General features: G+C 45.7%; 11 protein-coding genes across 11 annotated transcripts; 7 read left to right on the top strand and 4 right to left on the bottom strand.

Annotated features, from left to right (window-relative positions):
* Position 1: 1 nt before the first annotated feature.
* On the top strand, positions 2-1,639 carry CCR75_006344 (uncharacterized protein; the record flags this gene model as incomplete). Its single annotated transcript, XM_067964414.1, has 1 exon — positions 2-1,639. One exon carries the CDS (start codon positions 2-4, stop codon positions 1,637-1,639), a length of 1,638 nt encoding a protein of 545 aa, XP_067823767.1.
* A 67-nt stretch (positions 1,640-1,706) lies between these two features.
* On the top strand, positions 1,707-3,474 carry CCR75_006345 (uncharacterized protein; the record flags this gene model as incomplete). Its single annotated transcript, XM_067964415.1, has 7 exons — positions 1,707-1,771; positions 1,850-1,972; positions 2,032-2,123; positions 2,288-2,421; positions 2,499-2,678; positions 2,761-3,024; positions 3,088-3,474. The coding sequence occupies 7 exons, from the start codon at positions 1,707-1,709 to the stop codon at positions 3,310-3,312; spliced, it is 1,083 nt and encodes a 360-aa protein (XP_067823768.1). The 3' UTR covers positions 3,313-3,474.
* On the bottom strand, positions 3,401-4,822 carry CCR75_006346 (uncharacterized protein; the record flags this gene model as incomplete). The annotated part of the gene is made up of 7 exons (XM_067964416.1): positions 3,401-3,463; positions 3,570-3,647; positions 3,710-3,923; positions 4,176-4,316; positions 4,393-4,547; positions 4,608-4,694; positions 4,757-4,822. 7 exons carry the CDS (start codon positions 4,820-4,822, stop codon positions 3,401-3,403), a joined length of 804 nt encoding a protein of 267 aa, XP_067823765.1.
* Positions 4,823-5,510: 688 nt separating this feature from the next.
* Positions 5,511-7,517, top strand: CCR75_006347 (uncharacterized protein; the record flags this gene model as incomplete). Its single annotated transcript, XM_067964417.1, has 2 exons — positions 5,511-5,650; positions 5,750-7,517. 2 exons carry the CDS (start codon positions 5,511-5,513, stop codon positions 7,515-7,517), a joined length of 1,908 nt encoding a protein of 635 aa, XP_067823766.1.
* A 793-nt stretch (positions 7,518-8,310) lies between these two features.
* On the top strand, positions 8,311-10,530 carry CCR75_006348 (uncharacterized protein; the record flags this gene model as incomplete). Its single annotated transcript, XM_067964418.1, has 1 exon — positions 8,311-10,530. One exon carries the CDS (start codon positions 8,311-8,313, stop codon positions 10,528-10,530), a length of 2,220 nt encoding a protein of 739 aa, XP_067823769.1.
* CCR75_006349 (uncharacterized protein) lies at positions 8,931-12,744 on the bottom strand. Its single transcript, XM_067964419.1, has 4 exons — positions 11,036-12,744; positions 10,855-10,968; positions 10,678-10,782; positions 8,931-10,609 (listed from the first exon to the last, which is right to left on the bottom strand). Exons 1-4 carry the CDS (start codon positions 12,647-12,649, stop codon positions 10,562-10,564), a joined length of 1,881 nt encoding a protein of 626 aa, XP_067823770.1. The 5' UTR covers positions 12,650-12,744; the 3' UTR covers positions 8,931-10,561.
* A 967-nt stretch (positions 12,745-13,711) lies between these two features.
* Positions 13,712-15,742, bottom strand: CCR75_006350 (uncharacterized protein; the record flags this gene model as incomplete). Its single annotated transcript, XM_067964420.1, has 1 exon — positions 13,712-15,742. The coding sequence occupies one exon, from the start codon at positions 15,740-15,742 to the stop codon at positions 13,712-13,714; it is 2,031 nt and encodes a 676-aa protein (XP_067823938.1).
* Positions 15,743-15,848: 106 nt separating this feature from the next.
* Positions 15,849-17,570, top strand: CCR75_006351 (uncharacterized protein; the record flags this gene model as incomplete). The annotated part of the gene is made up of 1 exon (XM_067964421.1): positions 15,849-17,570. One exon carries the CDS (start codon positions 15,849-15,851, stop codon positions 17,568-17,570), a length of 1,722 nt encoding a protein of 573 aa, XP_067823937.1.
* Positions 17,571-18,006: 436 nt separating this feature from the next.
* CCR75_006352 (uncharacterized protein) lies at positions 18,007-19,284 on the bottom strand. The gene is made up of 3 exons (XM_067964422.1): positions 19,089-19,284; positions 18,911-19,011; positions 18,007-18,835 (listed from the first exon to the last, which is right to left on the bottom strand). The coding sequence occupies exons 1-3, from the start codon at positions 19,197-19,199 to the stop codon at positions 18,154-18,156; spliced, it is 894 nt and encodes a 297-aa protein (XP_067823940.1). The 5' UTR covers positions 19,200-19,284; the 3' UTR covers positions 18,007-18,153.
* A 443-nt stretch (positions 19,285-19,727) lies between these two features.
* Positions 19,728-19,967, top strand: CCR75_006353 (uncharacterized protein; the record flags this gene model as incomplete). The annotated part of the gene is made up of 1 exon (XM_067964423.1): positions 19,728-19,967. The coding sequence occupies one exon, from the start codon at positions 19,728-19,730 to the stop codon at positions 19,965-19,967; it is 240 nt and encodes a 79-aa protein (XP_067823939.1).
* A 729-nt stretch (positions 19,968-20,696) lies between these two features.
* CCR75_006354 (uncharacterized protein) lies at positions 20,697-20,957 on the top strand (the record flags this gene model as incomplete). The annotated part of the gene is made up of 1 exon (XM_067964424.1): positions 20,697-20,957. One exon carries the CDS (start codon positions 20,697-20,699, stop codon positions 20,955-20,957), a length of 261 nt encoding a protein of 86 aa, XP_067823942.1.
* Positions 20,958-27,844: the final 6,887 nt, after the last annotated feature.

Genomic DNA, 27,844 nt, shown 5'->3' with positions numbered 1-27,844 from the left:
AATGATGGCAATGGAGGTGAATCATTCACTTGTCGATAAGGATTTCGATCGCTATGTTTTGGCTGCAAATGGTATTGCCAAGCATGCGATCCCGCTTCCAGTTGCGGCATTAATGCCACTGGACGCGGAACAGAGTCTCCTAAAGGCGAAGCGGATTTCACGCTTGAACTATAACGCGCTGACGGTAGATCCATTCCTATGCCAGAGCTTAGCGGCGAATGTTGCGTATTTTGTCAATGGAGAGTACCAACTCATGCAAATTATAGACTGCAAGATCAACGGTGCAAAACTCACCAAAATTTGCAATTTTCCTATCTTGACAACGAGGCTAGAAAATGTGTCGATCCACGTGGCAGGGAAAGGCATGATTGTATACAGTGATGGACAAGGATCGCTCTATTATGTAAAGGCCGACAGTATAGCGTCTGAAGCGAAATGGCAAATTGTGTATGAATGCCAACCATTGGGTGTCGTACCTCTGCTGCTGCTCAACGCAGTTTATGATGAAGAAAACCACAAGATTTACGCTGTTGGAGCGGAATGCGTTAGTACAAACGAAGCCAACGAATTGTTTCGTTTACATATATTTCAAGTATCTTCACAGATGGCTTTAAAAAGTGAGAACAAAGTCGATACATCGTCTCTTGAATTCGAGCACAAGGTAACGGGGCTCGCCGAGGTATCGGAACTACCGATCAACATATTATGCAACAAGACTGACATGGTCTTTCTCGTGAAAGGAGAGTGCCACTTGCTTGCACCGGCAAAGGATAGGTCTTTTGAAAGCCTCGACGTATTTAATAAGTCGATGCCAATTCAACGGCGTCAAGAGAAAGAAGGAGTAAATGATCCCGACATGAATATGCTATACTCGATGTTTCCACGAGCTGGAATTGGTTATCATGGCGAGAACGTAAGACCTACGAAAACGAGTGAATTGGCTTCTCTGGACTTGAAAATACCGTTACGGGATCGTTTTCAAAAGTCCAGCTCGTCTTTAAGCTCGTTTTATACGCCACACGAAGGCTCATCAAACTTTATAAAGTCGAATGACCACGAACGCAGTAATAGTCCTCAAAATCAACCACTTAAGGTGCCCACCACCGACACGCTTCTCGGTGGCTTTGAAGAGTGTGATAGTGGCGATCCAGATGCCAAAGCCCATCTTTTGCTAGTCAATTTATCATCCGAAGCAGTAGTGCAACAGCAACGAGCAATTAATTGCCGAGAGTTTCAATTCTTATGTCCTGGCGCTCATGTCCTTGACATCCCGTCGACGCTTTTATTTCGGAACGATGTGCATGGCCTCATGTATGAGCTCAAGATCGCATCGAATCAAGTCGTACTAAACCATGTGGCTACTTTCCCAGCGTTTGGTTTTGTACAAGCATCGAAGCAAGATACAAAATTAATGTCGTTCCATCCAGCTGGATCATTTGCGTGTATTGGCGAGTTTACGCGCCGCATTTTCATCTATCAAAACGACGACTTGGAGACAGAAAACAAAGCGCACACATGCAAGCAGCACATTGTTGAATTCGGCAATCAAGAGCTTCTGGGTCTTCAAATTACCAACAATGACACGTTGCTCGTCCTGACACCAACGACTATGTACTCGCTACGACTGCTTCTTTGTTAACGTTTAATGTAGTCAGTAAAACGAGGTCATCATGAAATTTATATGAGTGACATTCCAAAAAAAAACAATGCTTGCCTTGATCCTTCGGTGTCCGCATCCGAGTGCAACCGCGGCGCGATGTGCTGCCCGTAGGTTCGTATGCCACCTTTTCCACTGTGCACCACCCTCGTCTTAGAAGCATTAAATACGTTATTGTATCGTTATAAGCAGTGGCTCTCGCTCCGCTTTGGTAAAACCCTCGTGCTTCGAAAACGTGGCCCCCTTGTTTGCGGTCCAGACGATTGCGCTCCCAACGTCTACGAAGCGAGCGTTCTCCTCCACGCCTTCGTTAAAGTACGTGAATATACAGTCTATCAATGCCAGTATTGACTCCTGAATACTTGTTAAAGTAGCTTGTGTGGGATCGTTGCGACTTCGCCCTCGGAGAAATCGATGGATGTAAATAGCTCCTGGCAAGTCACAAATAATGCCATCGACGCTACGAGTATGTTGTTAGTTGCTATTAAACTTGTGCGTATAAGGTCTTATATCTCTTTCGGGGTCATTATTCCAAGGTACTATCGACGTTGCTTCAACAGCGGACCTTGGTACGTAAGATTCTCAACAAATGGGGTCATGTCTCCGCAGAACTGACTTGATAGGATTTAGGCTATTCGCTCTCAGACTTGGCAATTCGTTCGCTTGATATTGTCCACTCGACGACGGGTCTTCCATGGTGGGCAACAATTGTTGCCACGACAATTGTCGTGCGCACGGCTTTTTTTCCACTGGCTGTCAAAACAGTAATGTTGCATTGATGTCGCAATTTTAAGGGTATAGTTATGTTACTTACGAATAGTATGCATTCAATTGTTTTTAGATGCGCAATGCAGCCAACATGAAACGAATTCAGCCCGAAATGGATAAGTTACGTGAACTCATGAATGCGAACCCAACACGTGACCCCGAGACGACAAAAGAGTTTCAACGAAAATGCACGGCGTTGATGAAGAAACACGATGTGAGACCATTGAAGAGTGTGCTCATGCCGTTAGCACAGGTGCAAATTTCATTGTTTTATTGATTAGCTGTGCTGTTTTCATGAAGATTATTAATCCCAATTGGATATATTTCAAATGTAGATTCCTGTTTTTTTGGGATACTTTTGGGGATTGCAAAACATTTCCAAGTACTTTCCGGAGTATGCTCATGAAGGAGTAGGGTGGATTCCCGACCTCTCTGCTGCCGATCCAACAATGGCGCTTCCTGTGATCTCGTCGGCTCTGATCGTAGCGACCGTGGAGCTTGGTGGTGAGGCCATGGCCGGGGACATGAAAAACATGATGAAGATTGGCATGCTCTGCTTTGCACTTGTGATGATCCCACTTACGATGAACTTTCAATCGGTACAATATATTTTTGAGCCCTTTTTGATCCACTGAATTTGAATTGACTAGAAAATTCTGTAGGGCATTTTCGTGTATTGGGTGTCCTCGAACACGTATACACTGGTGCAGACTGTGGCACTGCGAAGCAATGTCGTCAAGCGCGCTCTGAATATTCCCGTCACAGACGTGTATAATCTTGACGCAGCGACGACTTCGCCTTTTGAATTGGCTGTATCCCGCGCGAAGGCAGGCGCGATTGTGAAAACGCACATGTACAAGCCAACCAAGTCGTGTAAAACGAAGTGATTTGATAAATGTGTCGACCACGAAAGGCTTTTTTTATATAATTAAGCTGCGTTTGGAGGAATAATTGCCAAGTTGACCCAATCACAGATTATCGTTCCACTTCACTCGTAGGAATGTTTTCACGGACTATTGTGAATTTATCTGGCGCGTTCTAAGTAGCAAGCATTTGTCAATTTGTCGTGCTCATTAAAGATTCTTGTCTTTGTAATCGCTCATACCTGAATTGCTGGACAAAGGGTCGAAGGTAAGAAACGTACGTGTTCTGCGCAGAATGTGCTACGCAACGCGATCTCCTCTTGTTCGGATGCTGTAAGCTTTGCTTGAATCTCTTTTATCTGCAGCATAGCATCACTCACTCAGAATCAGTCCTTGGCATCCATAGAGTCAAGCAACGTACGAATTGATAGATGTTGGCATCAACTTGCTTACGCCGTTGCAATTCTGGGCCAATGGACGAATAAGAAGCTAAAAAGTGACGATAAAAGTCTCGAAGGCTTAAAAGTTCGTCAAACAGGAAACGCAAGTCGGCAAATAAAACTTCGTAGCTACCAAACGGCACGTTAGTTTGCATGCACGAACAGTGGCAAGCTACAAACTCGTACGACGACGTACTGCGGATAAATATCATTGATAGTTGAAAAGTAGTGCAACAAGAATCGGTCGCATTGCTCCATGTCGACGAAAAAGCTGACCTTCATGAATCAAATAGCAAAGATCTTTAGCCCCTCACGGATCCATTTTCATCAGCCAAGAAACACGATTCCTACTGCTTCAGCGTAAAGCTTTTCTACTGTTTGCACGTTCTTGTCCCTACCCAGACAAGTATCGTTATTAAGGTGTCGCCTTTATTTAAACAATCGTACTTCATTGATGAAGGTTCTCGGAGGTCGCCATTTAAAGCATCCATTTTCTGCTCATGCATCTTCTCCAAGGCCACAAAGAACTCATGAATTGCGGCAATTCTGGTAATAGCGTGCTGGTGCGTTGCCAAGAGCTCCTCCACTCTGAACGATTACGCAATTATTCGTTGTAATTAGCCAAAACAGACTACATAAATCTAACTCGACGACTACCACTCACTCTTTTACTTGCTCTACTGCATCTTGCTGCAGTGAACGGACCGTCTCAGCGTCAATAAAGTCGAATAATGTCTTGCCTTGCTCTTCGCCAACCAAGCTTGGGTCCACAATTGTGCCTTGAAGCTGTTTAAATACGTGATTCATCTCGTGCAAAAGCTGCATAGTTCAAAATTAAAGTAAATGGAGCGACGTATGAACAGATCGAGAGCAGTGTACCGGCATCTGCGGAAACACTGAGTCTTGCGCAATCTTTTGCGCGCTGTGAAGCTTTACGCGCGACGCCTCGAGCATCTTGTCGAGCACCTACAGTCGGGTGTTTTAAACTACTAACACACTAAAGCACCATCGATGCTAGAGACGCAGACCTGACACTTTTCGGAGATTGTCTTGGTAATTTCGCGCGTTGCGACCGTAAAGTATTCAGCATCCATTTTATGAGTGTGTCCGATCTGAGTTGCTACGTGAAATTGCCAAGAAATCGACTTGCCGAATTATTCCATGTTGTAATATGGGTAAATTCAGCTAAAGTTGCCGATACCTTTTCCATTGGGCTTTATTCGGAGCTGTTTTTTTTAATTTGCTTTAAATTTGCAAGCTTAATCAGTTTTTGAAAAAAACTGATGGTGATGGCCGGGATAGCTTATAGTACAAGCTGTTGCCAATTTATATTGGTATAGGAGGTTGCGTCGCGTAGCAGCACCGTTGTAAACATTTCTTTATTCGCTCGAATGATGAAATGATGGGTTTTAGGATGAGAAAAGGAAGAAAACAGCGTTTGTCTCATCACTTAACAGCGTGTTATCTGAACAATGGGTAATAAAGTAATATTATTACTTGGTGGTCATGTGTTTAAGACCATTTACTCAAACCTCTTAATTAGAATCTTAACACCTCGTCCTTCTTAACAACGATCCACAACAAAGACATGAAGTATAAAAAAACGAAAACTATCTTTCAGCCTTCCCCCTTCAATAGGAATGTATCCTGTTGAAATAGCGCGACCTGGCCACAAAGTCACATATAACGGAATACGTGTCGTAATCAATTTAAACAATTCGAGTCCACCCTGAACGTCGCAAAAAAGCACGAGACAGTTGAAAACGAAACTTGTATAAAGCCATGGAAGGTGGTTTGCTTGCCATCCTTATCAACGTAAGCTTCGTCGCTTTCCTAGCTACAGCGTTCTTCTTCATGCGGCATAAGCTCATATACAAGCACACGCAGCGATTACGCGACTTAGCCGAACCGCTGCTTGGAATGTACGTGTTCGAATTCCATGTCACGAATAAAGCACTTTGTATTAATGTTTTTTGAAGACTATGTATTAATTTCATGCCTTGCTGCTGTTGACACAATAGACCGCTATCTCAGAACGACCATCGCCTTGACACAATTACCCGCGAGGCTGAAAAAGGCTTTGACACTTGCATCGTCTGCGAGTTTGAGAATTTTAAAAACGCATTGTTCTGTTCACTCTGTGGTGAATGTTTTGAAAAGAACCAAGCGCCGTATCACGTTTTAAAATTGAAAAAGCGGTGTCGAAAAGGGCAACAGGAGAGCAAGAGGAACGTTACGAGCGCGCTTTCACGGTGCTTCACAGCCCGTCAGCTCCGCGTGAAGAAGCGCAAGGATTGGACTCGAAAACTAGACGTCGAAGGCCACATGTTTTGGTTTCGGAAGAAAGAAACAAGTGATCTAATCACGCCCGCAAGCGCTGGAAAAGTCTTGTATTTTGTCAAATTGAATGCGAATCGAAAGATGCCAGAGCAAGTGAAAGGTCCAGAGGCGTTCGAAAGCAAAGTCGCTATTGTAGAGCCACTGACTTTAAAAGTATTTGAAGATTTGGTTAATATGGATATTGTGCTCGCTTCGAAAGCAGACGCTGCCGTCCGTGCGACTGGTGAAGTGCTTGAAAGTGACACACAAAATGGTGTCGAGCGTCGTCGTGAGATCCTTGAATGGGCGGCCAAGGACTTCCCCTCCAAGTATGCTTACTTTGTTCGAACTACAGCAGCGCTTTTGGTACCGCCAGAGGTTGAATTTCTGAAATTATCAATTCATCGCGACTATATATTTGAAGAGTCAATGGAGCATTTAGGTTGTATTGAAGAGAGAAACATTCGTTCAGCCATGCGGATTCATTTCTTGAAAGAAAGTGGCGTGGATGCCGGTGGTTTGCAACGAGAGTGGTTAACAATGCTCACGGAGCGGCTCATGGATCCGAAAGCAGGTCTGTTTAAAATGACGCATGGAGACGACCGGGCGTTTTATTTAAATGCTAACTCTCGGTATGATAATGGCATGGAACATTTAATTTACTTTTATGGAGCAGGAAGGCTCTTGGGACGAGCGTTGCTTGAAGGAATTGTGTTAAATTGGCACTTGTGCGTTCCGCTTTTGAAACTCATTCTAGGCACACCATTATGTATGGATGACGTCAAATTCTATGACGCAGAAGTATACAAGAGCATGATGTGGATGCTTGAGAACGACAATGTCGAGGCATTAAATCTGGATTTTAGCGTCTTGGAGCGTGTAGGCGAGGACACTGTGACGGTTGATTTGATTCCAAATGGACGACGTATTTTAGTGACCGATGCGAACAAGCAGGAGTATTTGGAGCGTCAAGTGGAGTTTTTGTTAATGCGTAGCATTGCGAATCAGCTCTATGTGTTTTTGAAAGGAATTTACGAAGTTCTTCCTCAGCACTTGTTGATGCTGTTTGATCATGAAGAATTGGAGTACCTCATTTGCGGATCCCCTGAAATTGATGTCGATGATTGGAAAGGGAATACATTAGTTGCCGAAAGTGTCGCGCGATCGCCCACTCTTGGCTGGTTTTGGGACATTGTTCGGGAAATGCCGAATGAATACCGGCGACGCTTATTGCAATTCACAACCGGTTGTTCGCGTGTGCCACTAGTGGGTTTTAAAGGACTAACGAGTTACGATGGCAAAGTGTGTCTTTTTACGATTCGTGGCATCGTGGGGGCACCTAATGAGTTCGTGCGTAGCTACGCGTGCTTTAATCGGCTGGATTTACCATTAGGTATTTCGCAATGCGAGCTTAAAAGCATGCTGTACGCTGTGTTAGACACAGAGCAGTATGGATTCACTACGGATTGATGGCGTTGGCAACATGGCCGTTTTTTTATTGAAAGGCGTTTAAGAGACTGATTTTAAGGTAGGGTGGAGTATTCATTCACGATTGAGAATGCCATTTTCTACTTTTTGTACGAATTACGAGCGAATCTGATAGCCTGATGTAGCGCGCTATCGGCTATTACAGAACGAACGCGTGTGAGCTTCGTTGATCCCAATGATGGCCTGTGAAGACGGTAGTTGGAAGGGCCAAGCTCACTTTGAATGTTCTCGTTTCCACCTCCCGCAGAGTTGCTTTGAAGCAATGCAGCTCAAAACTTAAATATATTTAGTGAATACAATTCTCACTCGAATTGGATCCATAGTTAAGAAGACGTTTATTACATCCAGATATAATATTGTAATATTTGCTGCCTTTAATGCTTTTTGACCCATCTTTATTTATTCTCTTATATATCATGCATGTCCCGTGGTTTGAAGCATCCTTGATGCTACTAAAGACACTAGAACTTGGAACAAATTTTAAATTTAAATACAGAACAACGAAAAGATACTACAACTTTTAAAAATATTTATAAATTTGTTTTAAATAAAAATTAATCAACCCCCCTTTTTTTTTAGCAATTAGTGATATATTACCGTATTTATTAAAAAATAAAATTACTCAATTTAATTTTCGTAAAACTATTAGTTTAATAATAAAAAGTAATCTCTTTGTAATAAAACGAAATTGTAAATAACGCTTTTTGTCTGCACGTGTCAGCACGTTGTCGATTATTACAGGGATATTCATAATCTAGCCGTGCAAATTACGAAGATGGCTTCACCCGATCATGCAGCACCGTCCCCTGCTCACGCGAACCTAGCGTCTCCAATTTTAGCGCCAGACAATAGCGAATCACTCGCATCAATCTCCACTCCCAGCGATACTTTAGAAGTCACAAATGTACCCGAGTCGCTCTACGTCGTGTCCCCGAAAGAAGAGGCTACGGTGGGTATCTCGCGATTCGCGCCCTTCGAGGAGAGTTACGACGACATGAATGAGTTGCGTCGGGCGCTTAAAGTTCTATCCGTGCAAAGAAATGCCCCTTATTACATGCAGCACAGCAGTCCGCAGCGAGTAGAAGCCCGTTGTCCATCCTGGAGACAGCGAAAGCGGCGCGTGGGGGACATTAAGGACTCGGATATCGTAGCTTCTGAATGTGACTTTGTGGTCTCAGCTAATCGCCACGCGAACGGAAGAGTGTATGTCACCCGCGCCATTTTTATACACTCGGCAACTTGCTCCGTTCTCAATGCCCGCATTGCCGCAAACACCGAGACGGCAACAACCGAAGCCGAGAAGAGTCGTGCCTCGACCGTCACGGCGTCAGCCCTTTTAGAAACAGCATTGCCATACATGGGCCAATTGGCCACCTCGAGAGGCGGCCGCGATGCTGTTAAACCGAAAGATGTGAGTGACATTATGAAGGAAAAGTTTGGTGTCCAACCTTCGTACATGACTGCATGGAGAGCGTTAAGTGCTTTTCGAAAGCAGCGGAAACAAGAAGATTCGTCGTCGTACATGAAAATAGCAGGCTATTTACGCGCCTTTGCAGCGACGAACGCCGGCAGTGTGGTCTCTTTTGAGCATCAAGATAGCGCTTCCGCTCAAGTGTTGGCAACAAAACCAGGTGCCAAGATCTTTGCTCGTGCCTTCTTGTGTCCAACGCCGCTACATGACGCTCTCAAAAATTGTCGTGGGTCGATGCTATTAAGTGTATTTATGGTCACTTCTGCGTTTGGTGGCGTTGTACTAACCGCGACGGCACAAGATGCCATGGGAGATAACGTCCCAATTGCCATTGGTCTCGCACCAGCTGAGACCCAGACTGAGTGGCAATTTTTCTTGCAGCAATTGCAAAAAGCTTTTTCCGACTTTGACCACTCGATTGCGTCTCTCGTGCACAATCGTGGCGATTCTTTGACAAGTGCAATCCAATCAGTTTTCCCCAATTGCCCTCAATCGAATGAAGTTGAGATCTTTCTTCGCACGTCAGTTCAAGCTACGACTACTGATGGAGCGGCTACGTGCGCTGCGGCTCGATCGAGTAGTGTCGCGCTACCTTTGGATTCGTCAATGCAATGGATGGAAGTATTATGCACAAAACCACCGTTAATGATTCTCGTGGGGTGGGTCTCTCAAGTCGCGCGAACTCTCTTTCAGCGCTACGAACGCTATGGACATTTAAGCTCCGAGTATCCTGCTGAATTCCATTCCCTTGCAGCAGAATATGAAGGAGAAGCATCCCGGTTTGACGTCGTGCGCACGTCCGAGAGTGAGTTTGAAGTAATTGATCAACAAACGAGTGCTGGACGAATTGTTAACTTTGCCAAACAGACATGTACCTGCGGCGAGTATGATGTCTCGCAATTCCCCTGTCTACACGTGTTTCTTGCAGTTACCCACGCAGGAATGCTCCGAACGGATGTGATCCCCCACATTTTCCTCATGACAACGTTAAAGACGCTCTACGCCGGACGCATTACCCCCATCGATATATCGACAGTGCCGTCTGACGAAATTACAATACCTCATCCACTTCCAAAGACTCGTGGTCGTCCACGTAAAGTGCAGCAAATTCAGCAATTTGGAGACCCTAAACAGGAAAAGCTCGCGTGTAGCGTTTGCGGTATTAAAGGACACAACAAGCGCACGTGCAAGCAAGTCACAAGTATACCAACACCTATTTGTGAGGATCAGACGGACGACATTGCCACCAATACAAACGACACCTTTCTCGTTTCTCCATGTACGTTGCTACCACGATTCGTGGTTGACGGTAATAAATTTAAACTTAATGCTGGTGCAGATGGTGATGCTCTATCATTTGAAAATTCGACGTTAGAAGGAACAGATTCTGAAAGTCACGTGAGTGATGGACAACCGCTTTGCATGAGCTCAAGCAAACGTCGACGGCTAGCACGAAATGACAGCGCCGAAGACAAAAGTTCTGATCAAGGTGAAGAAGACACAACGGGTATCGTACTGGTGTAGATACTACAACGCTACAACTGTGTTACTTGATTTACTGCGTCATGGTAGCTGTACGTAACCGGTTAATGGCAGCAGCCAACTGTATAGCATGCAAGCCCAGAAAACGTCAGACGACAAATTTACCACTCTAGCAACCGAGTAACGTACCTCAAGCTTGCGAGGTCGTGTGTAAAATCCAAACTTTTTATGTGACCCAACGACGTCCAGTGAACCCATTTGATTGATTTCTCTTTCCAGCTCGTCAAGAATTTCCTATACAGTCATCAACAAAGGGTTTAGAATAAGAATAATTTCAAGCAAGTCATTGCCAATTGATACATGTACATTTAGCGTGCGCTTGCTGTCCATTAAAGAGCGAGCTTTTTGTATCGCGTCGGCTATAGCGCGAACCTGACTTGCCTCGACAATCTGCTCCACGGCACTCAAGTCAAGATCCACCTACAAAGAAACAGTCAAATGCAGATCAGTTGCGTTTATAAAATCCGACTGCTGTTTTCAGCCATACCTCGCCATATTGGATTTTGTCGAGACCACGCGACACCACCTTGCCATTGATCTCAAAACCGTGACGTGAAGGGATACGCGACTGAAGATTGCCAAAATCAGCGATCTGAGATACTTCACGATGCTCACTAGCAATTCGTTTGGCCTCAACCGTCACATCTCGTGGCTCATACGAATCCATCATGATGACGTGGTCAGCAACTGAGAAATAGTCACCTGCACCACCAATGACCAGCACTGACGAGACATTGTGTTGTCGATATAACGCTTGAACTTTGGAGATAAAGGGCGTTATTGGTTCCTTGTCTTTTGCCACTAATTGCTGCATTTTCCCGTCACGAATCATAAAATTTGTCGCACACGTATCTTCATCAATCAGTAACGTCGTCGCGCCGACTTCAAGAGCTTCAACAATATTTGCTGCTTGGGATGTACTTCCCGATGCATCAGCAGTAGAAAAGTGTGTCGTGTCTTGCTTAAATGGAAGGTTATCGATAAACGCGCTAATGTCCGTGCAAACGACACTCCGCGAATCTTCGGAACGAATCTTTACACTATTGGGATCCATGACCACAAATTCACGACCGTCATGTGGCACATGGTTATACACGCCCACTTCCAAAGCTTTCAGTAACGTACTCTTCCCATGGAAGCCTCCCCCTACGAATAATGTCACTCCTTGCAAGATTCCCATTCCTGTAATATTACCGCAGTGAGGAAGCAAAAATGATCGACTTAAGGACTTTGGTGACTTGAATAAAACTGCTTGATTTTGATCTAAAGGAAGATCAGAGGCTCCAGATTGGCGAGGCAAAATTGCTCCGTCTCGCACAAACCCAACAAGACCTACGTCCTTTAACATTCCTCGTAACGTTTCTTGGTCTTCTATTGAATTTAAATGGGCCCACACGTGATTTGCATCAAGACTTGTAAGCACTAACGATTGTTCCACTAGCTTGGGCAATGTATCGACTAGAATCGTGTGCGCCCAATCGCCACAAATACTGCGACCTCGAGCGGGCAAGTTGATATTAAATCTTGCCTCTACGTCTCCACTGGGCAGTACATTAATACTAGAGCGTTCAATTACATGCTGACCTGGCAAATCAATCGAAATGTCACCACCCTTGGCGCCTTGCCATGAGTTGCTTAAAGTCTTGGCATCAGCTCCACACGTACGAGCGTTGGCCGCAAAGACTCGAGTCAGATAATCACATAGGGCCACGTTCTGAATCTTGTCACGGTACATCGTGGTCGGAAAAGCAGCCGAAGCACCTGAAACTGTCACGTGAGCTCTTGAAGGACTAGCGTACGGATCGCCTTGAATGTGGTCAAATTCGAGAGCAAAGCTTAAGTCATTGATTCGGAATCCGAAGACGCGCTTTAATTCATGATATGCGCCGTAATTTTTGTTGTGAATCTTTTGCAATGTATAGCCCAATTGGTCCCATGTGGTGGTAGCTAGTGGAGCTTGCGGACTATTATCGTAGCGATCGATTGGTTTCCGTTCAGTGCTGCGACCACCTCGACCCAAACCTCGGCCGCCACCTCCGTATTTGTTGCGATAATATTCTCCACGTCCCATTGCCTTTACGCAATTGGAAAATGTTCGCATTGAGAATTTTACAGTTAGTGTAATATTTCTCTGAAATCGGTCTCTATAGTCACTCTTTCTATTTTAACGCTCTGTACATATACTGGTGTCCTCAACTTTAGTATGGTAAAATCTGCTTTGAAGTAATTGATGACACCAAAGTGAGCTTGAACATAATACTGTACCTAATTACTTGAAGATCGATTTTAAAATTGAATTACTGTCGTGGCCAGTGACTTCACCTCAGAGATCTATTCGTGCCGATGTATCCACGGCTCTTCCTGAAACCTAACAAAAGTTGTAACCTTATATAAAACTTTGTGGAAGGGGGTCTATAAATTGAGCGCCAAAGGAACCTTAAATTGATTCACGTAAAATAACATAAATTTTACACGGCTTTGGATGGAAACAATAATTCATAGAATTTGGATGAAATTTAGAATTAAATAGATCAACATGCAATTAAATCTTATCTGTCTCTCTCTTTCCCTAAAGAAAAGTACATTAAGACTACAATACAATGAACTGGCAATACCCAGTCAATATTATTGGTCAATGGATCATTGCTTATGATTACGCTAGTGACAGTGAATCAATGCCGACTGGATATGATGGCAAAACAGGATTGCCTTCTCGCCAATTGACTAAATTTCCAATTCAGGGTGATTGATATAATATGTAAAAGTCACATCAGTAGCACGTTAGACCCTTTTGCTTGTGAAGAATATCGAGTATTTAGAGATTGTTAAGAAATTTAATTAAAAATAAGATTTCCTACAGATGGCTACATGATCTTTAAGAGCCTAAAAAGCAAGCTGTTTTCATAAATCATTTGTCCTAGCAATAAGACACTTTCAAGATAGTTTATTGAAAGCAGCTACGTTTTTGGTATTTATTCTTTATATCCTCCATATCTATCAAAATGCAGTACCAAATCATTGATGAAGCAACTTATAACTGCATCACATTCGATGCCTGCCATCCAAGATGATCGAAAGCACGATAAAACCATTCATTATATTTCTTGGCTGCCTGCAAGTAAATGTGCATTTCACCCACATGCTGCCTTCGTTCCTTTCTTCCCTACTCAGTGGCGGCCGTAACCTTTGGAAAACGCTCGAGCATTTGGTCCCACGTGGCTGACCCATTTACGAGCTTTTTTACCACAGCACCGATTTTCTCAATTGCAATTCGCACTTGCACCGTCGAGTCGCGCTCACGCAGCGTCACCTCTCGATCCTGAATCGTGTCAAAGTCAATCGTTACATTAAACGGGATCCCTAGCTCGTCCGCACGGGCGTATTTACGGCCGATCGCAACGCTCGATGTATCCACTTTGCATTCGACGTTTTCCTCGACAAAAATGTTTTCCAGCTCCATTGCAAATGGCTCAAACGCCGAGTTGTTACTCAGCGGCAATACCGAGACCTTAATCGGAGCAATCAAGGGCGAGAACGACATGATACCACGCTTTTCATCGCCTTCCCGAATCGAAAAGCTATGCTCAAACACTGCCGTTAAAAGACGGCCAATTCCAAAAGAGGGCTCAATTACCGATGGAACAAACTTCTCTTCACTAACCATCTTCTTCACCACCTTAATCGCCACCATATCGCGCTGTAGTTGGAATTCCTTGCCGTTACACAAAGATCCAAGCGTTGCTTCACCCTTTAAAGCCAAAGCGTCTTCAAAAGCTTGGGCGCGAGTCACGTCATTCTTCAGTGTCTCAAGCGCCTCAAGAATCGTGGCTACGTCCGCTTTAAATGCACGGCCTAATTTGCCTTTATTAGGCTTGATTTCAACAATCTCGCGCGCCTCTGGCTGATCAAATTTGTGCGTACCCACCATTTCGACTCGACTCTTCGTTGCGTGAACAGTCAGGTCGTAGCACGATCGATCTGCGTGGCCTGCACATTCAATCCAGCCTGCACTGAGCTTAATCTCTAAATCCCAGCAATCCGTGGCATAATGCGCCATCTCAGTATTCAAGTGCTGGCGAAAACGCAAGCGCTTCATGTCAATGCCAATAATTCGGCAAAATAAATACGTTCGTGCAAGGTAGTACGCCAAGCTTTCATTCGCAATAATGCCGTCATTCACAGCAGCTTTACACGTCATGTCCACGGCCTTGCCATGGGTGAGCTGATTCGTCTTGGTGAGCAAAGGAAGTGCAAGAGCTTGTATTGTCGAGAATTTAGGATGACGCTTGTCTTTGGGGTTCACAAAGTACTCAATCTCGGCTTGTTGAAACTCACGAACACGTAAAAGACCCGCACGAGGTGAGATTTCGTTTCGAAACGCGCTCCCAATTTGTGCACAACCAAACGGGACTTTGCCAGCATTGTATTCAAGCAATCGACGGAAATTCAGAAAGATTCCTTGGGCCGTTTCCGGACGCAAGTAGCCCACGAGGCCTCCTTCTGGACCAATGGCACACTGAAACATGAGGTTAAACGGGATTGGAAAGCTCAAATCGGCGCCCGTGCCCGGGGCTTTGATAGCATACGCTTGAAAGACTTGATGAATCTCTTTAGGGGAGTAGGATTCTGCCAATGTAGCATGCAATTCGTGCTTTTCACGTTCCATTTGGCTTAAGTCGGGATGCTGGTCGAGAAAGTGCTCGACGTGGTCTTCGAGTAATTTGTCGGCGCGGTAGCATTCTCCTGACTTGGTGCATTTGACCATGAGGTCTGTAAATCGATCAACATGTCCTGAAGTCTGTAGCACAACTTCTGGCATGAGATTCGTGCATTCGACCTCCAGGAGTTGGTCGGCAAAGACAAAGTGGCGTCGCCAAAGTTGCAATAGATTGCTTTTAAGCGCACATGCAGGAGGTCCAAAGTCATAGAAACCACCCACGCCACCGTAGATTTCAAAGCTTGGTACAACAAACATTTTGCGCAGCAAGAGATCGTCTAGCGCTTTTTTTTCATGTTTACTCAAGCCGTCTTCCGAAGGCCCTTGTAACGCCATTTGCGTCTCGAGATCGAGTTTAAGCTTCTTCAGCTCATCAACTGCGGCCTTTATAGCATCGCCTGCCGCACCTTTTTGCTTAAGCTCGCGCACCTGCGCGCCCTGACGCGCCACAGACGCGCGCATTGCATCCAGGTCCATTGTCGATCACAGTATTGGATTTCTAAAATCTTTTAAATACCAGTGGAACTTTATGTAGTCTTACATAAACGCCCATATCATCAGAATCCCAAGTCGAGACGGTCTCATGCTTGGCCATGCCTCTGCGCGACTGAAACTAGCCGTTGTCGTGCCTCAAAGGAGGCTGCCACGCTTGCTAAGCCAATCGCTAGTGATGTCAACGCCACGTCGAATGACGTCCTTGGTGCCGAAACCATTCATTTCATCCAGCACAATCCCTGACCATTCAACGCTTCACCAAAGCAAGCAGACATTGCTTGCATCCGAATTCACCGATACGAAACGAATCTTTGCCACCAAGTCCACTTCGGAGCTCCTGCGTGCTTATACAGTCTACTTTGTATCGCAATTTCGTCCGCTTGTGCAGCATAGCGGCAAACTTCTCGAGTTTTCGTACAAGTTTCTCGGTGTGAAAGTCACCAATACGCTCCTTCGAGCGAGTTTCTTTGGCCACTTTTGCGCCGGAGAAGACGTTAGTGAAATCCGTCCGGTTATTCATAAACTAAGGGCCGCGGGCATTGGTGCGATATTAGATTTTGCCGCCGAGGCTGACGTTGAGCAACCGCGAGACCTTAATGGTGTGGATCAGAACTTGGTCTCCGCACGCACGTATGCCTACGACGGCGAGGAAGCCTGCGATGCCAATACCGCGATCTCCCGCCACGCTATTATCGATGCAAGCGACGCCGCGTCGGCCGGTGAGCCTGCGTTTGTGGCTATCAAGTGCACGGCCTTGGGCAAACCCGAGCTTCTTATGCGCATGTCGGCAATTATTGTACAGGCGCAACTCTTGTTTCATACACTAGACGGACCCAACTTTTCCCGTGCAAAGTCTCGATACCTTGAGCGTATGATTGATTACTCGACGCTAAGCGCAGGTCTTCGTCATGCTGGCGTTTATGCCACGGAAGACGAGATCCAGACGTTGTTTAATGAATTGGATCATTCGTCTCGAGATGGCATGATTGATTACATTGATTGGGTGAGTTTTCTCAATCCATTGGACTTGACCATGGGGTCCTTGACACAATTTATCAATGAAACGCCCCTTTCGGAGGATGAAAAGATTCAATTACGCAATATGATTAAACGACTCGAGTCCCTTGCGAACGAAGCAGCTCAGCGTGGTGTCAAGCTCATGGTCGATGCCGAACAGACATATATGCAACCGGCAATTGACCACTTGGCGCTGAATTTGCAACGCAAATACAATCGGAATGGCCGAGATGTGATTTACAATACATTTCAGTGTTATTTGAAACTCGCGAGCGATCGCATTGATATTGATCTCGAACGTGCACGTCGTGAAAAGTTTCGATTTGCAGCGAAACTCGTACGTGGAGCGTATATGGTTCAAGAGCGGAAACGAGCGCGTGAAATGGGCTACGCGGATCCCATTCATGATACGATTGAGGAAACTCATGAAACGTACGATGGTCAAGTGGCCAAGTTGTTACAACATAATCAATTGGCGAGTTTTATGGTCGCAACCCATAATGAAAAGTCTGTCGTTAAGACAGTGCAAGAGATGCAAGACGCGGGGATCTGTCGGACCACTGGTGGAGTCTACTTTGGTCAGTTGCTCGGCATGTGCGATCACGTGTCGTATACGCTTGGTGCCAATGCATACAAAGTCTTCAAGTATGTGCCTTACGGTCCGATCCGTGAAGTTTTGCCGTACCTTATTCGACGTGCTCAAGAAAATTCAGGTCTTATGAGTGGGGCACAGCTGGAGATGCGCATGCTGAAGACGGAGATTAAGCGTCGCCTTTTTGGTAAAGTGTCTTAAAGGTGTGGAAAATTGAATTTAATCGACAATGTCTGTTTATAGGAATGGCGAAGCGATAGGTAAGGTTTCAAGAGGGAAAGTTGCTACCTAAAGCTGGTGACTGAAGCGGATACAGGAGAGAATATGTATTTGGATAGCGAAAGTTTTTAAGCTTTGCGATGAGATCCTAATAATGTATCGCAGAAGTTTGACTTTTTACCTTTTTGATTCCCACGGCGAATTTTCGTGGTACTGTTCAAGTGCATGATTTAAAAGCTTCCAACTGCGTAAATGAATATTACTGCTTTTACTATCGAGCATTTTCAAGATATAAACCTTGTCAGGTCATTCATTACCTTTACAATTTAGTTGGTGACGAATATTTGCTGTGAAATTGTATCATATTTTACTAGAATAGTCAAATCCTCAAGGCTTACTTTAGGTCCTAGCTGCCAGCACCAAATCAATATTCAAGCTTAAAAACACGCGCCATCACAGTTTGTGAATTATTAAGAATTACACAAAACGACCGACTAATTTCTTTTTAATTCTGGCATTAACGACAATACTGCCGGCCAAAATTTGACAATTGGCGCCTTATTTTTTATTTCTTGCTAGCGGTTTCAAAAAGCACAAGGACGGCGCTCATATTGTCACGACTGCCTTTGGCCAAACACTCGTCCAGCAACATTTCAGCAATCTCTTTTGGGTTTCTATTCCCGCTCTTGAGTTTGCTGCGGATAAATTTACGCAACTGGTCATTGCTCATGACGTCGTAGATCCCGTCGCAACACAACGCGAGGAATTCATCCGCTGGGTCACGACGCTGTACGCGCACGCACGGCTCCGAGGTCACGAGTTGCTGGTGAGCTTTCAACTCGGCATTGCGCTTAAACCAAAGGTCTCCAAAACTCCTTGAGACCGCCACACCACCACACACGCGACCACGGAAGACCGTGCCGCCTGCTGCCAATATACGTGACTTTTCGAAATCCAAGTCTGGTTTGTGGTCTACTGATAGTTGCAAAACCTCGACAATATTCGAGTTGCTCATGATGCAGCGTGAGTCGCCCACATTGCCACATACAATATCCGTGGGTGTGATGATGGCAAAAAGCCCCGTGGAGCCCACTTCATCACAGGACGTGGCAAACTCTGGGTCTTCTTTTAGCATCTCATCCACCGCCATGAAACCTTCACATAAAGCCACGGCGAGTGATTCGGGCGACTTGTGGTCGTCCTGAAAGCTTTTGGTTGCCGTGATGGCTTGAACAATTTTTTCGGCGCTATAAGAAATAGAAATAAAAAAAGTAAGCAAAAGTGGCTAAAAGTGCTATCGTATGGCCAGTGGTTAAATGTACACAAAAGTCGAGACGGCTGTGCCACCATGACCGTCAAAAACGGCTACGCAGATCGTGTCCGGAGCGTCCGGATGTATTGGTATCTGCACAATGTCCACGTCCTAATCATAATTAGAAGATTAGTTGCTATTTGAGTCATTTGCAGCAGGGGCGTCAATATCTGACAAATCAACAAAACCTCCATACTATCACGCCATCCTTGCATGCACGATTTGCCGATGGACATGCCAGGAGCGGAGATGCTCTCGGACGTCTTGATTGTGATGGGTTCGGCAAGGAAGCGGGACATTTTAGTAATTCTTATGAAGTATTACAAATGCGTGTTAACTTAGATATTCAAACCAAAAAGTGAAGCATAAGGTTGTGGCCGAACTGATTTGTTTCCAAATCGGCCACTTATCTTAATGCCACAATTTCGAGGGATAATCATCGCCAGTTTCAGTGATTAAGTATTGATTATGGACTGGAGTTTTGATTTTAGTTAGTTAATTTTCAGCTATTTGTCCTTTAAATCAGCACAATAGGATCCTAGCTGGGTTTGATACTACGTGAAGTTACGAGGTAGAAACCCTCAACAACCGCTGAGCTAGGTTGCAGGTAGCGAACAGGCTTCTCTAGCAAGTTGTCTTAGTCTTAATAAGTGATGGTATAATCGCCGGTCACGAAAGTCGCATTAGTTTTTGCTGACCAAGAAACGAATTTTGTTCATGGCGTGACGAAATTAATCGTTTCCCGCTGAGCCGCCAAGAGCCAGGTGTCATTCCAATGCGCTCTGGCGGGAAGCGACTAAAGCTTTCGTTAGCCAGAGGTGCACGTGATGACACAAGTGTCCGGCAGCTCGGCGCGCGAGTCTGGAATGGACACCGGTGGCCCCGGGATGAACACATCCTCCATCATTTCTACGCCTTTAGATGGTGGTTCTAGCATGTTTGCATATCCCGTCGTATTTGTTTCCCATCGGCAGGATAAAGCGTGTGCACCCGCTTTTGTGCAGTCGTTTTTTCGGCGGCGTCGAGGGCGAGCTGCCCCCGAGCGAGAAAGAAATGGGCGGATGTAGCCCTCGTCTTGGAAGAGCAAAGGCCAGGCTCTAATCGACCCATGTCTCCTGACGATGGTCCGCGTGATGTGCGGGTACGACGTTGCTAGGCAGAGATTGCCATTGAAGCAAGGCTTTACACGACAGGTTGTACATCTTAAGCTGCCACCAGGGGTCCAGAAAATGATCTCGGTCTTCAAACGATATTTAGGAAGCCGAAGAACCAAGAAAGCCGCACAGTTCTCCGTACTCGGCTTTTGCCCTCGAACTCGATAGGGTTACGATGTGTCTGCGCCCCGCCGTGCGTAGCAGCATGGTCGCGCTAGCTACTGACCCGCGATACCCGCACCGTCGCGCCGTACTTGGGTCCCCGTATGTCCTGATCTGTATGCGCCTCCGAAGTTAAATACTGAGATCATTCCATCACCAACCCTAGAACCCAAGCGGTCTTTCTTTGAGATGCCCCATGGTCGCTGAAACCCTTTTGCAATTAGAGGCAGCGGTACCCCCTCGGCAGTGAGCAAAAGGTTCAATCGCCTTCTGCAAGACTGCTCGCTTTCCTTGCTTGAGTGCCACTAGCTGTGGATCCGAAGGCTGCTCGGCCGACGGAGCCTTTACGAGGTGCAGCTGTGTCTTCTCTTCCGCTGATAATTCCGTGATAGCCTTTTGCTGGAATCTCACGTCTTCTATAACCGCTCGAGGGGAGCGGTTATAGAAGCCACTGATGTAGTCTATCTTTCCGAGTCGTCCATGAGATTTACAAATCACAACGACGTATCTGGAGCGCATGGACGCTCCGCTCGTGGAGGAGCTAATAACCTGCGGCTCCCCTTAATTGGAACCGTGACCCACGGCGTCTTAGGTGCCGGTTGGGTGGAGGACGGAGCCGAAGACTGCGTTGCAGCTGTACCGGCGGAATTGGGCGGCGCCCCGGTCAATGAGCCTCTGTCGACAGGGGTCGGTCTCCGCCCGCACCGGATGAGACAGCTGCTTGCGTTTTCTGTTCTGTAGCGTGTTGGTTGGTGAAGCGTCTAGCCGCCGTCTGCTTATTATCCTCCATGACCTTAAAGGGTGGCCCCAAATCCGCCAACTGGGCCGATTCTTATCCGGTAGCTACCCTGCTCCCTAGCGCGTAACTGCGGCGGATCATATCGGCACCGGGCTATGAAGTTCCGGGGTGCCGAAGAATGACCGGTCAGCCAAAAACAAAATATGGGTAATGCTGCGTAGGAGCTCATGGCACCCCGCCATTTTGACAATCAGTTGCCAAACCGTAGAGGTCCTGGAGTCAGGAGTCCCACATGTCTTCAGATTCTCTAATTCCACAGCAACCGGAATATTCCTTCACAGGTACGCCTCTAGCCTGCCAGACCCGTGAACCGGGTGACGTTGTGTAGCTTCACCACGTACTCCAACTGTGCCGCTTTACGCAGAACGTCCCGTCAAAGCTGGCGTGCCCAGACAGAATCCGAATCCGACTGAAGCACGCTGACAACCCGTTAAAAAAATTCCTCGAATGGAACCGGCACGAGGGCGTACTTGCGCGCCGTTTCTTAATACAGAAGTAGATATGGATGCTTCTTTCGCTTGCTGGTGGCAAATAATTTTTGCTACCGTCAGCATCAGCCGTAACTCGGCCTGATTGACACTCGCGCCTTCCGCTCCCAACAAGATGTCCTCTTTCAGTGCGATTCTACTCTGTCGGCTTGCCCCAACGATCATTCTACTGCTTAGACGCTATCGTTAGAAGAAATCCCGCGAAGCGCATTTAACGTCGCCTGAACGGGACCAAGAGGCTCAAGCGCACGTGGTTGCTGACCCAAGCACTAGTTTTGTGCTGAATCTTGCATCGCTCAAATACACGAGTATCGCAGCGAAAAAGTCGGGTCGCAAGTCGTTAACTGGAGATGTCGCGGTGCTTAATGACATGCTTGTCAGCTGGACATGCAATAAACAGGATGAAATTTTTGTCTACGATGGAGGTTGAGTTTGTCGCTGCTCTTGACGTGGCACTAGAGCTAGTTGGTGTCTGCAAACTGCTAAAGAGCTGACCCTGGTCATAGCGACTTCGATGTCAATGATAATTGACAACCAGGCTGCGATCAAGAATCTGAAAGGTGACTCTTCACCTGCTAAAGCAAACTTATCGATAGTTAAGTGTGATTTTCTTGTATGGTCAAGTGAGACGTGTGATTCATATACCAATTGCGATTTTTTGAAAAGGCGATCGCCAATGACTGACCGATGCGCCTTTCTCGCTCAATCTCGCCAGCCTGCGCGCACTCGTGTGTTTGCAGTAAACAAGTTTCGGTCGCAAAGGAGAGCATGGGAAAACAATGTTGCATCTGTCAAGTCTAAGATCGTATTCCTACGGCAAACTTAATGGTAATAATGAAGAGGTTGCTGCATGTGCGTCGGCTTGTTTTTGCAGCTTGAGCTCAAAACGTTCTAAAAGAGACAAAAATTATAAATAGGACATTTAAGCCTGTACAGCATAAATCATTGAAGCTCGCATAACAAGATGAGCGCGAGCGTAAACTGTTATCTTCAAGGGGATCCTCATCTTGAACAGGCGTTGCAGGAGTACCGGTGCGGCTGTTCAATCACTCTGGATGATTTGCAATTCAGAGCAGAGCAATATTTATATGAGCGAAAGACATTGGAACGCTATTAATGGGATTGTTCGTCGATGAACTCATACGCTTAAGCAGTTCGATGATTGCAGACTTACAGATGCCGAATTAAGATTAATCATCTCGTCGGCAGTCGTCACGGCTTGCAGCTTTCTTACGCAAACCCTTTGCGAAGTGGTGAAAGCTTGAATGAAACAGCTTAAAATTACGTATGGGACTTTGTGTCGCCAACATCATAGACTGATCTGCATCGGTATAGTTGAATATAAGACAATAATCTCTTTATAAACGCGGCGTTACACATGCGCTGGCGAGTGTAGTCGAACCGACGTATCTTGCATGCGTAAATTTGCATGACTGGACGAGAAAAATTTGGTTTAAAGGTCTGACTAGTCTCTGTAGTCTTGGAATTGCGAACATGAGCTCGTTACGACGATCCTTCGTCTCGTATTTTAAAATGTTAAGCTGCGTGTGCGCTAAAAATTTCGTCTGGGTGAGTGGAGTTCGCATCGCCTCCCGCTTCCACGCAATACCGGTTCTCAAGTGGTTTCTCTCCATAAGTATCGATTAAAAGTGGGTTCGTCTTTCACCAAAACTTTACTCGGAACATTGCGCGTTGCGCCTAAGGTCTTCGAACCTTAATCAAAACATGGCTCATGCATAAGCAATGCCTACCAAGGATGATATCATATCCCGAACCGAAGACAAGAGAGCGTCGAATGCTGTCAAAACCCATTATTTTCACACCTAACTCCAAGAAGACTTTAGACACGGTAATACAAGTCCCAATCGCTAAGCGAACATTGATTGAAATGACCAACATGCGCTTCCAGCGCCTCAGCATATCGCTGGCCCCTTCATGACAACGACGACGATCATAATAGCAAGATGCCCCAGAGTCCATTGAAATTTACAATGGCTTTTCGAGATCTTAACAGTCGCCACCGCGACAAACAAGCCCGGCTTGTATTCATGCTTGGTGTCAATAAGCACAAACCTCATTGATGATAAGCCCTGTTAATCCCCACCTCTCAAAGGCTTAGCAGAGCCTGCGTCTTCCCATTAGGGCACCCCACCCTTACTGGGTTTCTGCACTTTCAAGCACCGTAATAGATTTCATGAATGAGGTGGGGTAAGTATTTTTCGACATATTCGCGGATTGCGCAATGGACAAGCCGGGCAGAAGTGTCTAGTGCCCCGCACATAATACATTCATTGATGTTTCTACGCTGTTTCACAGCTTAAAGCTCTATTTCTTTTTCTTTAGAGACAATAGGAACCGTGGATTCCAGTCTATTAGACAAGCCAGAGGTGCTCGAAGAGGTTTTTATTATGTCGATGCTCGTTAGAATGCTCGATTGTTTAATTTAAATCTCTCGTGATACAGTCCGGCTATGTTCGGCTGTCGAGAGTATGTCGGCTCTTAATCAATACAATTTTCCTTTGTCACATTTTTTGCTGTCGGGCAATTTTTAATAATTATTTATTCGGATACTTTTCACATAAAGCGCGTTTTAACTTTTTTCTGCCAGCATGCTCGAAAGCCTTCTTAGGTATTGAGTTAAGTCTTCCTAGGCCAAAATTCAATAGTGAGACTTTATATGTGTCGCTCAATATGTAGTGCTATGTGTACACACAGTGATCGCTTGCTCAGAGCGTTTCTTCTTGTCTGGATTCTTTCAGCAATTTTATTTCTTGTGTCCAATTCTGCCGCATATAAAATACCTCCAGTAAAGTTGTTTCTTGTTTCCTTCGACCGAAAACTCTTGCTCTTCGCGCTAGGAATCACTCAAGTGAAGCGAAGCTACAAGGGTTTGAATCTAGATCCTGTCCATATAACGTGACCTTTTGATTGCACTGTTCTATCATGCCGTATCGGAACAGAACGATACAATAAAAAACTTAGTAGCATAATAATAATTGTGGGTAGCTAGAATGAGCTTATGTAATGGTCTTGTCTGTTGCAGTTGCGCCAAATGAGCAACTAGAGTTGCGGAATACCCACTCTAATCCAGCAGCCCAAATAGACCATTGCGCGCCACGACCTTCAAACGAGTCGAGGCAGTGAAACGCTTCAGCTAGTAGGCACGAGGTGCCCTAGTTGGGAGGGACTAAGGTCGCGTCGGGACAAGCAAAAACAGTATGCGGACCAACATGGTCGCAAGAACAGTGGACGCTTTAGTGTGGGAAGAAAAACACTTTTTAAGTGATGTTAGTGTTGGCGATTTCGATAAGGCTTTAGCCCATAGACGTTAAAACTTTCCTAAATTAATCCAGCTTTCAATTTAAGGCATCATGCTTCTTAATTAACGCGCCACATTAAGCAAGAAGAATGCTGTCTTTATAGCTGTTAGTGCACAGAGCCTCTTAACGCGTTAGTCATCGAAGAGTTGGCGACTTATTAAAATGGGGGAAACCACGAATTTATTTGGACGTAAGGGTCTGCATAAAATTCTTGAAATAGCCACGAGCTTTGTGGTACTCGATCTGGATATAGGTTTGACCTTATCTTCAGCATGCTTTGGCTTGATAAAAACGAGTCCACGGATCGGTTGGTATGCCTTATCGATCGACGCCAGTAAGCTTTCATACTTCGGTCATTCGATAAAAAAGGCGTGACTGTACTACTTATCGCCCCCTCATCAAAAAGTTAAAAATTGCGTGTCAGCGATTGATATCATATCGGAGTGAATATGCTGACACGGTTTAAACAGCTACAACTCTCGGCCGTTTTAAAATCGCGACTTTCTTGACCGCGCACTGCAGGACTAGTTAGTTTCGTAAGGGGAATTGACGATGAAATTGTTGAATTACGTTACGCTATGAGCTTGAAGATGGGCTAACGGTCGAGATTGCAAACCGGAAAGTAAGTTATATTTTAAGTTTAACTTTATCCTACCGTTAACTTTATCCTACCGTTAATTATTTCCTATCGTTTGCTGCGCCCCCTTTCCCAGATATGTGGACTACCATAAAATGGGGGACGTCACTGTCTGGCGGTACAGTGCTGGTGAACCCCAAACACCAGTTCCCGAAGGTTTTACTTTTTGTCGTTACCGGGTATCGAACCGGTGACCAGTGGGTCGCACCGACTGAGCCACAACACACGATATTTTCCACACTCAACTTCTTCGTGTTATTCTTGTAATTTGATCCCGTATAAACGCATATGCATAAAGTGCAACACTTTCGATGAATACATCAATCTTCAACACTCTCCCTTGATGTGCGCTCGAAGTGATGCCCTTATGCTGCCATGCCGAGTCCCATGATAAACTTGGCATGCTTGTCTCTTGGAAGCGCCTTGGTCAATCCGTCCGCGATCATTTCTTCCGTCGGCTTGTACTCCAGCGCAATAACCTCACTTGCCACCTTCTCTCGCAAAAAATGAAACTTAATGTCGATGTGCTTCGTGCGCGAATGGTAGACAGGATTTTTGGTAAGCGCAATACATCCTTGATTGTCTTGAAAAATCGTCGTCGTCGTATCCGTCTTGTACTCCAAGTCCTTTTTCAAATTTCGAAGCCAGACTGCCTCTACAGTTGCGCTATACAGACTCATGTACTCTGCTTCCGTGCTTGATGTCGCAACGGTTGGCTGTCGCTTGGAATTCCATGAGATCGTGCCGCCGTTCAGGAAGAACACGTATCCTGTCGTTGAACGCCGCGTGTCTAAGTCGCCTGCCCAGTTTGCGTCTGCAAATCCAATAAGCTTTCCCTTGTTTACGCCGCTAAATACAATGCTGATATCTTTAGTTGTCTTCAAGTATTTGAGTATTCGCTTGGCCGCCACCCAGTGTGACTTCCCGTAGCACTCACAGAATTTGGCAACTTCGCCAACCGCATGCGCAATGTCTGGTCGTGTACAAGTCGCTATGTACATTAATGCACCCACCAGTTCGCGATACGGAAATCTCGGTACAAACGCTTCCTCTTCAGGCATCTTCACCAGTTTCGAGTTGTTGTCCGCTGGTGTGTGCACGTCCTTGCAATTCTCAATTCCATACTTTTCCGAGAGTCGCCTGATGTATGCCTTCTGGTTCATCTTGATCAAGTAATCATCGCGCTTGCGGTGAATCTCGATTCCTAAGCAGTACCTGAGATCTCCAAGCTCTTTGATGCTGAACTCTTGCTTAAGCGCACTCTTAATGTCCGCAATGTGCTCCTTAGTCTTGCCGAACAGCATTAGATCGTCCACGTAGATTACAATGATGCTGTATTCGCCGCTTGACACTCGAATAAACACACACGGATCTGCTGAAGTGCTTTTGAATCCTTGGTTCTCCAAATGCTGATTCAGTTTGCTGTTCCACTGCCGCGCCGCTTGCTTGGTTCCATACAGCGCTTTCTGCAGCAAACACTTCTTCATCGGATTTTGTTGATCTTCAAAACCGTCGGGTTGGTCCATGTAGATCTCCTCATCAACTTCTCCATACAAGAATGCGGTATCAACGTCAACATTTTCTGCCTCCAAGTCTTCAGCAGCTGCAATTGCCAACACCGTATTGATTGACTCTTTCCGAGCCACTGGTGCAAAAGTCTCGACGAAGTCGATCCCAGGCCGCTGCGTAAATCCTTTTGCAACCAATCGTGCCTTAAACTTGACAATATTTCCACTTGGATCGCGCTTGATCCGAAATACCCACTTGCAGCCAACAGCCTTCTTGTTCGGTGGCATGTCCACTAACACCCATGTGCTGTGTTCATTGAGTGACTGCATCTCACTCTTCATTGCTTCCAGCCATTGCTTCTTGTTCGTACTCTTCAATACTTCTTCGTAGCTTGAAGCTTGTTCTCCATCACAATCTGCAACAAAGCAATAAAACGAGTCTTCTCCTTCAAAATCGTCCAAGTTAAAGTGACCGCGGCGTAAGTTTGGAAACTCTTGTTCATAGCGCACCACACCGCGTTTCTTTCGAATTGGTCGCATCATCCACTCTTCTTCGCCGTCTCTTCCGGGCGTGCTTGATGCTCGAGTGGGAACCTGACCTTGAACACTGGACTCGTTTTGACTACCACGAATCGGATCACGGCAAGCTCGAAGTGGCGGAGTCCGAAGCCTTTCATCATTTGCTGGAACCTCCACACCATTGTCGTAAAGTGTCGACGTCTCCAAATTTTCATCATCATCAATGATGTCGATAATTCGATCGTCTTCCATTTTCATTCCCTTCGAAATGGGATGTTCAGCAAATGTCACGCTTCTTGAAATTATGATCGAGCCATCACCCGCGTTAAGTAGTCGATATGCCTTGTGATCCTTTGC

The sequence above is a fragment of the Bremia lactucae genome, linkage group LG11 (genome assembly GCF_004359215.1).
Source record: "Bremia lactucae strain SF5 linkage group LG11, whole genome shotgun sequence".
In the NCBI taxonomy this organism is placed as follows: domain Eukaryota; phylum Oomycota; class Peronosporomycetes; order Peronosporales; family Peronosporaceae; genus Bremia; species Bremia lactucae.
This window is presented reverse-complemented; position numbering and strand designations above follow the sequence as displayed.

Coding starts and splice junctions, on each gene's coding strand:
- CCR75_006349 (XM_067964419.1), bottom strand. CDS start 12,649: ATGCGAACATTTTCCAATTGCGTAAAGGCAATGGGACGTGGAGAATAT. Junction 10,969..11,035: donor ACAAAATCCAATATGGCGAG/GTATGGCTGAAA, acceptor GTTTCTTTGTAG/GTGGATCTTGACTTGAGTGC. Junction 10,783..10,854: donor ACAGCAAGCGCACGCTAAAT/GTACATGTATCA, acceptor ATGACTGTATAG/GAAATTCTTGACGAGCTGGA.
- CCR75_006352 (XM_067964422.1), bottom strand. CDS start 19,199: ATGTCCCGCTTCCTTGCCGAACCCATCACAATCAAGACGTCCGAGAGC. Junction 19,012..19,088: donor GATGGCGTGATAGTATGGAG/GTTTTGTTGATT, acceptor AATTATGATTAG/GACGTGGACATTGTGCAGAT. Junction 18,836..18,910: donor ACAGCCGTCTCGACTTTTGT/GTACATTTAACC, acceptor TATTTCTTATAG/CGCCGAAAAAATTGTTCAAG.